Source organism: Cinclus cinclus, chromosome 6 (assembly GCF_963662255.1).
Source record: "Cinclus cinclus chromosome 6, bCinCin1.1, whole genome shotgun sequence".
Classification (NCBI taxonomy): Eukaryota; Metazoa; Chordata; class Aves; order Passeriformes; family Cinclidae; genus Cinclus; species Cinclus cinclus.
This window is the reverse complement of record NC_085051.1, coordinates 16,040,025-16,050,532: the sequence shown is the minus strand read 5'-3', so window position 1 is coordinate 16,050,532 and position 10,508 is coordinate 16,040,025. Positions and strand designations below refer to the sequence as shown.

The following is a 10,508-nucleotide window of genomic DNA, read 5'->3' as shown; positions in this document are numbered from 1 at the left end:
AAGACACATGAAAAGGAAAAAAAAAAAGTCAATTATTTGCAATTTCTCTGTTTTTATTCTGCCTTCCCACCCCACCCACTTCCCTTTCCCCCTCCCTAATTTGGATTGATTTTCATTCTTTTCCATATATATTTAATAAAATAAATAAAAGATTTTCTTTGTCGTGTATTGCAGTGCCATTTTTTTTAAACAAAGGTTTCATGGCTCAACATTGCAAGGTAATAACAAACAAAATGATTATACATTAAAATCCTCCCCCTCTCAAGACTCCCCCTAGCCCACCCCTCCAAACCACGAAATAGAATACAATTCAAGTAGTCTTTTTTTTTATGTTTTAAATGTATGGATATATAAGACAAAGCAAGTACAGAACTGGTTAACAGAGTGTCCCCATTTTATTAGCAAGTGAGAGTATATTAGGGAGATGTAATTGATTCCCCCCCTTTTACGGTTCCTAGACAGATAATATATATTATTTTAAACCCAACCTATTTTACAGCCCTCTGCCCACCTCTCAAACCCATCTGCCCACCGAGTCTCAAGCCAGAGACTTGCCTGTCCCCCCACATCGCGTGCAGCAGCCCCAGGGCAGGTGCAGCCCCTCCTTCTGGGGCAGGGGGCACGGGGCAGGGACGCGAGGGTCCGGCGAGAAGGACGCAAAGGGCAAGAGAAGGAAAAGGAGATGGCAGGGCGTGGAACTGCTGCTCCTGCAGGGGCTTGGTGGAAGGGCTGCCTGCCCTCCTGCTCGCTGGACCATCGGCTCTTGAGCAAGGACAGGGAAGAGCATGATTCCCCATGGCTCGGGAAGGCTAGCTCCAGGGGGTCTCCATGGCCAGAGGGTCTGTGCAGAAGCAGGGCCTTGAGTTCTAACTGGCAACACCTTCACCATTCAAAATAGTTTGTCTCCAGAACAGTTCCCTTTTAGTCTAAGTTGCGGTGGTTGTGTTGTTTTTGTTTGTTTTTTTTAAAACAACAACAACAAAAGAAGTATGCGTGTCGATGTATTCTGTGTGTGCGTGCATCTGTGTACATGAGTAACAGCCAACTAGCTCATATGGTCATGACCAAGCTATATTTCAGAAGAGAAAAGAAACACATTTATCACACTTTTCCTAAAACGAAAAGCTAAAATTTCAAGTTCAGTATTCGCTATCTTGTCCTTCCCTCCCCACCCTCCCTTGCTATTTCTGGGTTTTTTCCCTTCCAACTTACTTTAGCACCATAACACATTTTAAACATTACAATCCCTCTTCAGATACTACACAAAATGTCCCATAAAAATAGTGCTTTTTTTGCCAAAAAAGTTATATAATATATTATATATATAAATCAACTAAATCCGTGGCAAATGTGCAATGCAGACGCCTCCTCCATTTAAAGTGAGCATCAGCTCACTTTTTTTTCTTTTTTTTCTTCTTTCCCCTTTCCTTTTCCTTCTCTCCTTCTTGCTTTCTCTCTCCTCTTCCTCTCTTTCTCCCGTCATCGGTGATTTCAAAAAAGGTGCAAGTCGATTTGGAATCTTGTAATGAAGCACACACACAAAAACGCAGATGGGGGCTCCTCAGAACTTCTTCTCAGGTATGTTTTTCTTTTAAAGGTGCAAAAGAAAGTTATAAAAATAAGAAAAACCAAAAGAAAAAAGAAAAGAATAAAAAGAAAAAAAGTGGGGGTGGGAATGAGGCAAAAAAAATTTACCCCTCAATGTTTCTCCCTGTTCTATTGTTTTTTCCACTTTATTGTCATGAAAGACATGGAATGGACGCTTCTCGAGAAAAAAAAATTAAAAAAGAATTTAACTTCATATCCTTTTTTCCTCTTGCTCTTTCTTTTGTCTTCTGGCGTTGGCACCGGGGATGTCACGCAGCACCCGGCAGCAAAAAAGTTCAAGTGCCAAACTGTCCCTTTGCAAGTACAGGTTTGGAAATACTGGGGGCACGGGGGAACGAAACAGGTTTGGGAAATGAAACAACCCTCCCCCCCACCCCAAAAGGAAGATGCTGTGGGAGCGATGCTACTCGCCACCGCCGCTGCCATCCCCTTCTTGCTGTGTCAGTTGTTTGGTTGGGGCCGGAGCGGCGTGACGGTGTCCCACCGCCCTGCTCCTCGGCTCAGCGGCCCTGGGGATGGAGGGGCTTGGGGGTCGGGAATCGCCAGTCCTCCCGCCCTCCCCCAGGAGATCAAAAATCGAGACAGCTGGTCAGGGTTCATTTCTGGGGGCCAGCCGTTTCCGGGGAGGCTCGTACCGCTGGGGGCCTCTGGCTGGGCAGGGAGATGAGGGGACGGTGCAGAGCCTTGGCTTCCTCGGCCGCCTGCAGCCCCTCTGCCTGCCACCGGTACTGGCGAGCCCGCAGGATGTTGGGCGCGTCCCGCTGCCGCCGCTGGGAGCTCTTCTTCTGCCACACGTCGTACTTGGAGTACTTGCCATGCGAGGGCTTCTGGAAGCTCTCCTGCAAGGAGAGGGATAGCAATATTAGCCTCTATTAGTCTCCACTCAAGCCTGCCCGCTCTCCAGATTCTTTTCTTGGGGATTCCCTTCTTGGACCTCTATCCCTCCCATAGAAATACTGCCTCACCCCTGGAAACAGTCACAGAAAGATTGGACAGGGCTTTGAGCAACCTGATCCAGTTGATGCTTATTGCAGGGCAGTTGCACTAGATGACCTTTAAAGGTCACTTCCAACCCAACCCATGCTACGACTCTGTGACCCAGCCCACCTCTGGTTCCCCATCTTACTGAGAGCTGACTTTTGTCAGGTTACTTGGCACGACTTGCCAATGGTGGCTGTCTCTCCAAAGCTCTGCAGAAACATCAGACCTTGCAGCTGGGGTTTGCTCTCTCCACCCACCGCCTTCCTGTCTTTTCTCTCTCTGTTTATTTCAGAGGAGGGCCACCACTCCTGCACAGCCTCCTCACCTTGCTGAGTGCCGGCAGGCCCGCCAGGGAGGTGGCAGAGAGGTCACGCTCCGACTTGACGGATTTGGCGCAGTACGTTTCCAGCAGCGCCAGGTCGCAGCTCCGGAAGCAGCACTCCTCCACAATCCCCCGGTTGATCCGCCGGTTATTTCGTCCCACCGGTCTACCTGCAACAGCAGAGACCCTGGCATTAGCCTCCAACCTGGGCTGGACCCTCTCCCCAACTCCTTGTAGACATCCCTCCACCACCAGCTACCAGAGACTGGTAGCTTCAAACTTCAAACACAGCAGCGCTTCTCCCAGGCCAGCTGACACTTGCCTGCAAACCAGCCAAGGCTCATGTTGACTTCCCCAGGCAAACACTTGATGCCAACACGTGCCTCCAGCAGCAGCCTAAAGGCACTTTAAATGATGGGAGTTTATCTCCCTCCTGTATCTCTGGCAGGGGTGGCCTTCTCAGGCACAGCTGAGGCTAGGAAGCTGAAGCCTAACCTGACCACCAGCACTGTGTCAATTACTGTGACCGTCTCTGATATTGATCCTGGCAAGCGAATTTTATTAGAAAGAAGCAGCACAGCATTGTGGCTGCCAACCTCCCTCTGCCGGATCAACACTCAGGTAGGTGAAGCAAACCAAGGCAGCTAAATTTTACCAGATGGGACAGCTCTGAGACAGCTGCAGAAAGAATACAGGCTCCCACACCCGCCAAGAATAGCTATTAAACTTAATCTTTTAATAAGGGTTCCTCTCCCATTTCTGTCTGCAGAAGGATGCAAAAGCCCATATCTGGTGCAGCAATGACCAAGTGCATTTCATATCACTGCTTAATGATGGCCAAAGTGCTCCAGGGAAAAAGCTTACATAAATTTTGCCATGTTTCTTCTCCCTCTTGAAATAAAAGAGACTGGTGAAGTTGAACATCTGATGCAAAGCAAATTTGCTTGGGAATTGTGCCTTCCAGTATGTAAACTGGCCCAAAACAAGTGGATTTTCTCCATGCTTTTACACATAACATGTTATGCTTTTGTGCTGTTGTGGGGTTTGCAGCCAGGCTTCTGCACACTGCCACGAGCACCTCTTCCCAGTGCAAGGTGCTCCGAGGGAGGGAAACAGAGGCCTGCAACAGTGGTACCACATCCCAGCCAGGAGATTTTGGACACAGGGAAAACTGAGAGCAAGTGCTGTAAGTGCAATGCCTAACGCTGCTCACTATGGCATGCTGAGCCCTCACCTCCCAGCTGGCCTGCAGGAACATACACGACTGTCCACACTGGCCCTGTGCATGACCCATGATCCTCACCCCCTGAACTCCTGATGAAGCAGGCACTCAAGTCTTAGGCCTTGGTGAAGACCTAAGGCTGACTTACATGGAGTTGACTGCTGTTCCTGGAGGGTATCCCACCACGGATGCCCACCCAAAGTGCCTCGGGACAAAGTGCAAAGCACAGTTCTCTATGGATATGGTGTAACCCCACATGTGAGAAGCAGCCCTAGATGTGCAGTACAGATATGCACATGGGATGCAGTCCTGTGCATTCAATGCAGCCCCACATGTGCAATGCAGACATGCATATTCAACACAGTTCACCACGCACAACGGAGCACTGTGTACACAATGGTGACATGCAAAACACCACTAAAATGCCTCACTGCTGCCTCTGTAATAGCCCTGGAGGCAGGGCACCTGCTCTCTGCTAAAATCAGTCATGTTCCCATAGGTCAGGAGCCCTCTGGTCGATGCTGGTGCATTTCCACCATGCTCAGAGGTCACACAAACACAGCATCAGTGTGCTGGCTGATGGGGCAGCTGACCCATACCATGGCACCTGAATTTGGCAGCCATTCCAAATGCTTTGTTTTCCACATCTATCCCCCTTGTGCCACCACCTTCCTTTTCTTTTTGTCTAGAAGAATTTCAGCCACAACCTTTAACCAGCCCCACAAGGAGATGAGAAGGGTGGTTCCCCCTAGGCAAAGATTCATCGAAGAGAACATTGTTAGGAGTTTAATTTTCTCTCTTGTTGTCAATAAACACACTGTATTGGACCCTCCCCTGAAAGGCAAGGCAGATGTGAGTGCTCACAGCTCAAATGATGCCAAAGTAGGCAACCTGGGTGTTGATGGCCAAAGGAGACAGGGCCAGGAGCCAGCTTAGTGCCAGCTGCATGTATTCTTCTCTGCATGCGATGCCCAGTGAGATCCATGGGAGAGGTGCACTCCAGCAACACCCTGCACCACATTTGCTCAGCTCCTATCAATCCCAGTGCCCAACTCAATCCATGGCAGGCTGCTGAAGCATTAAGCTGCTCCACAAAGGCATCCTGATATGGGCAGAAGGATGAGTTTAGAAGGGAAAGAGAAAAAATTCAAGTCACCCCCTCTTGCTAGCACATCCCCTAAGGGCTACATTCACACTCCCGCTGAACAGAAGGTTGCACAAGTGATGACACACATGGTTTGAGGAGAAGTTGAGGTTTTCAAAGGTTACATATCTCCTCTCAAAAACAGAAGTTTCCCACTTGCAGTTATGTGTTTCTTTGAAAGAAGAGGAGAGAAGAAAAACAATGAGGAAAGCAGGACTACATTCACCACTGTGCCTTCACAGGCAATTTCTGGCATGGGTACACCTGGGGAGATCATGTTCAGCGTGTGTCTGCAAATGCCCAGGTATGGCACCACCAGGGTGAGCTCCCAGCAGGGACCACCACAGTGACACAGCCTCTTCCTCCCTGGTAGCTGCCCCAGCCTGGCCATCAGGCACATGTATGGCCCCCAGCCCCAATGTGCTGCCCTTCCTCTCCCGCAAAAAGCTGCTGCAAGCTGTTCCCCTTGCTGGCACCACCGCCGGCTCCACCGTGACTCTCTGATAGGGCACGTTTCCCATTACATAATTGTCCGTACAGACCTCGCCAAATGCCACTACAACCCTCCGGGGGAGAGTTACTTTAGGAAAAAAAGTAAGCAAACATAACAAACAGGGATTTAGTCTCAGAAAGTACCTGGAAACTACAGGACATTGCTGGCAAACAGCAATATTGCTGCTGACCTGGATTGGGAAGAGCGTTTGTTCTGTAACACAATTTACACAGGGACTAAAGGTTGAATTTCCTGGCTTTTGCCCATGGGTGGCATCTCACTCTAGCGGCGCTGCCAAACCCAGGGAGAGCTTTGCCGCTCTGTCCCTTGCCCGCAGGGGAGAACTGTGTGGGCAGCAGGCTGCGGCATCGCCGGGGCACGCGAGCCACTTCCCATCACAGCAGCGACCGCTTCCTCCTGAGGAAATGCGCTTCCTCTTGGCCTTCAATGAATGGCTAGGCTCCCTTTTTCCCAAACTGCTTCACCAAAACCTTCTACAATGCTGCTCAGGGGACAAGCTCTGAGATCAAAAGTCCTGTGATGCAAAGCCTGTCAGTGAGAAGCCCTCCAGCTTCCTAGGGTTATTCCTCCCTAGGTATGGGCTCTCCTGACAGGGCATCCCAGAAGCGGCACAAAGCCGAACGCCTTCCTGGGAGAACCCAGAGGCCACGTACCTGCAGCTCAGCTATGCCAGCGTGCCAGAGGCAGTGGCACTGCCAGTGCCATGGGGAAAAGGAGGGTCCCTTCCCTGGCATAAACACCCCACTGCTCCTGGCTCCCCACTCTCACCAGGGCCGAACAGATGCTGCAGAAAGGGGTGCGTGGTGCTGGTGCCACCCTGGCTATGTCCCCATCTCGTCCGGTCAATCAGACGGCCAGCCGAGTGGAAGGGGACTTTGGGTGTAAACAGTCCCCATGCCCCTGTTGCAGGAATGTTGGGAGCAACAAGGGGGCCTTTGTGCAGCACCGGGCCCCGTCCCAGTGCCCCCGGCCTGGCCCTCCCCCACCCCGGCACCACACTTTCCCCCCTGCTTTTTCCTAGTATTATTCGGAGGAGCGGCGGGTGCGCAAGAATGTGCCCCGTCAGCACAAGCGGCTGCAAAGAGCTAAATTCTTATCAGCTGTTGGAAAGGAGGAAACAGGAGCTGTTGTTTACAGAGAAGTCGGCTGCCTCTCCCCCTGCAGCCCCTTCTCCCTCCCTGCCAGCGCTGCATGACAGCAACTTCAGGGCTGAGGTTTCCTCTCGACCTGCCCTGCTTTTCACTCCAGGCTGGACTCAGCATCCCTCCGTGGGCTGTGCCACTGTCCCTGGATGGGTGCTGGGGAGCAGGGCTGCCAACTTTGCCACAGAGCCACAGCAGGAAGCCACCTCCTTGACAGCAGCTGCTGGCCAAGCCAAAACCCTTGAAAGTCACAGAGAGGAGGCATCACCAGTGCAGAGCAAAGCACACTCAGATTCAGCCGCAGCTTGCCTATGCATGCCTGAGATAGATACAGACCCGGCATCACCATGCCCACCATGTCCCATGGCTAGGTAACCCCAGTGCTGCCAGCCCTGCCCGTTAGTGCAGCTCTTCTGCAGCCCCAGCTCTTAGAGGCACTTTCTACATGCTCAGTCCCAAGCACCTGCCAGCTGTGGTGCCTCCCAGGACACCATCTGTACATGCATCCCCCTTTCACTGATGCAAAGATTGCTGTATTTCACAGCCAGCTTCGCCAGCAAAGTGCGCTCTTACAAGAATGCAGAGCATCACAAGTTCTTAAATAATTGCTTCAGCAAAACAAACAAACAAACAAACAAAAAATGGATTTTCATACCATTTTTGTTTTTTCCAATATTACCAGTCATATGCTTCAAAAACCCTTGTCCAGCAAGCGGGCCCCTGGATACGCATAGGACAAGTCTCTCCAAGTCATTTATTTTCTGTGTGAACAGCTGCCTCAGCACAGGCTGCTCATCAGGTCACAATTCCCATGCTGTGAGGTGCTCAATACAAACCCAGGCCCGGTTTCAAGGCATAAACCCACAGTGGTGCAACATAATCGTGCCCTATTGGATCTACATGGTGACAACTGTGTAGCCATGTGGGTTTAGGAGCGAAGATGAACATGGTCAGAAATAATTATAATCATTTATGAGGCCAACTGATGGAGGTAGACAGGGAAAACTTAAGTGAAATAGGGATGCCCAAAACCTCCATCAAGTAAAGGCATGGCCCAAACATCTTCAGCCCTGCATGGCACAGGCCGGTCAGATCCTGAAAGGGTTAAAATACTGGACTATGCTTCATCCTCAGTACCTGGGCTCATCAGAAATATTCAAAAAGGTGAAGTGGAGAAGGGGGATGGGAGAGCACAAGAAGAAATAAAGCAAGAACCCCCTTGCAAGCACCCGACTGGCCAGTTGGCACCAAGAGACCTGTCTGCCTTCAAAAGTGTTTTTATCTTGGCCTGGGCAGCTGGGTTATTTGAGGTGAAAGGAGGTCAGTTTGACCTTAAAACAAAAGCCCCATTCCCTTTCATCCCCAGAGAGAGGGAGGAGGGAAGAGAAAGCAGGGAGGGAGACAGATGCTCTTCTACATGTAGAGGAAGAGCTGTGAGAGCAAGAGAGGCACTTTCCTCCTTGCCATGCTGGTAAAGGAAGGGGGAGATGAAAAGAGGAAGGACAGCTGACATGCAAATCCTTGATGCTTGGCTCCATCACAGCAAGGAAGTGCACCCAGAGCATCCCAAAAGCACCACCTCCCCTCTCAGCACCCAGGGAGACACGAGAAGATCCCGCTGCTCAGTCAGGATGGGGCAGGGGAATTGCCCCCCCAGAGAGCTGCAAATCTACCTGCAGCCCGACCACCTGCCCAAAACTGAACCTGAAGCCCTTCCCAACCTGACCCCTGCTGTGGCTGGATGGGGGATCCCCGTGCCTCTCTTTACCCAACATCAGCAGGCAGCAGGAGACAAGTCTGGTAAAGCATCCTGGTTGGGAAGGACATCCAGGTTGGAAAAGGACATCCTAAGTCGTTTCCTAACTTTGCAGCACCCCATTGGTCCCTGCACAGGCAGACTGGAACAAGAGGGAGGCTGGCTCTCAACTCCACTCCTCAAAAAAAACCACCCTGTTTACTTGAAAGTGAGTTTTTATTTCCTTTTCCCAAGGCAGAGGCAAGACTGCCAAAATCACCATGCACAGCTGGTATCTCCATCCTCTTCCCTCTCATTTGGCATTGTAATTTTCCTGTAGTTGGTCACCCTGTGGCCCAGTCCTCAGTGGGGAGCAAGACAGTGTTTTCCCATTCCCAAACAGAGGAGGGGACCAAAATACCAAAACAAGGTATCACACTCGGGGCCCATAGATTACTGAGCATCCATTGCCACTGATTTGCTCCTCATCCTCCCTGTTTACCAGCTAATCCATCATACTGCCAATGGTCCAAAGACCCAAAGCATCATGGTGGAAGGCTCACTGCAGTCAGCTGGCCTGAAGCCATCTGCACGCTGCACACAACAGCAGTGCTGAATTTCTTTGCATTAGCTGCACTGCAAAGGGGTAAGACATCACTCTTCAGCAACAAGTTCACCAGCAGTAGCTGGGAGGTCACGAAGCTATGTCACAAAGTTTTGGGAGCAGCCTAGAAGGTGCTGCTATACCAAAGGAGCGGAGAGTGCTCAGCTTCCTGCCTGCTCTCAGGATGCAACACTTAGGGAGCAAAGTCTTAAAACAAACCAGGACCCAAGCTCAGCAAAGTACTGGCTGCAGGCATCCTCATTATTGTAAAGACTTGCCTTATCACTCGTGAACCAGAATCACGCGGTGTCCCAAAGACATTGCAGTTTCCCGAGCATCATAGGCAGGACCCAGCTTCCCCGTGGTACCAGACAGTCCCCAAAACCAGTGCCAAGTGGATGCATGTCACCCTGATCATGCCCATTTTCCTGCTCCTCTCCTGGCCTACTGCCAGGAGAAATCATGAAAAGCACCAGGCTGGGAAACCCCTCCTTTCCCCGCCGTCCAGCTCTGCTGAGGCAAGGCATGGAGTGGGGGGCAGCATCCTGCACTTACTGAAGTAGAAGCCTCTGTCCCCGCAGACGAACTGCAGCGTGTCCACCAGCTCCCCGCCGCAGAGGGTCTCCGCCGTGCCGTACGCGGCGGCCGAGTCCAGCGCATAGGCCAGGAAAGCCAGGAGCAGCAGCAGCATCCGCCTCGCCGCGCACATCCTCGGCACCTGGGGACAGAGGCACAGCGTTAGCACCGCGGGACAGACCCCTCTCTGCCACGTCCCCCAGCCCGCAGCACGCCCGGGAGCTGATGCCCAGACATGTCGGGATGCTGCTGCTGCAGGGAAGGGCCGGCAGCGCTGCGACAGCCGCTGGGGTGAGGCCAGCTCCCTGCGCTCGGCCCGCCGGGCAGCGGCTCCGGGCAGACAAGGTTTGCATTGAAGAGGTTTTTCCATTGGAAAATCCCACTTCAGCCTACCTCTAAAACGCTTTTATTTTCCCTGCTCTTTCAACAGTGTCTTTTTTTAAATTTTATTTCGCCCCCCCCCCCCCCTTTTAAAAGGGAATTCATTCAAATTATTATCAGTAGGTTTTTTTTTTCCCCTCTTCTGATGACAGGTTTTCATGCCCTGTCTGAAAACATGTCCATACAAAGCAAAATCAGGTGAAGCTTCAACCTGTCCTAGAGCTGCTTTTGAGGAAAGCTGGGAAGAACAGTTTTTGTCCCGGGCATGTGAGAGAGATG

At 51.3% G+C, this 10,508-nt stretch overlaps 1 protein-coding gene across 1 annotated transcript; it reads right to left on the bottom strand.

Annotated features, from left to right (window-relative positions):
* Positions 1-2,204: 2,204 nt before the first annotated feature.
* IGF2 (insulin like growth factor 2) lies at positions 2,205-9,990 on the bottom strand. The gene is made up of 3 exons (XM_062495008.1): positions 9,828-9,990; positions 2,915-3,081; positions 2,205-2,447 (listed from the first exon to the last, which is right to left on the bottom strand). The coding sequence occupies exons 1-3, from the start codon at positions 9,979-9,981 to the stop codon at positions 2,205-2,207; spliced, it is 564 nt and encodes a 187-aa protein (XP_062350992.1). The 5' UTR covers positions 9,982-9,990.
* Between the last annotated feature and the right edge of the window lie 518 nt (positions 9,991-10,508).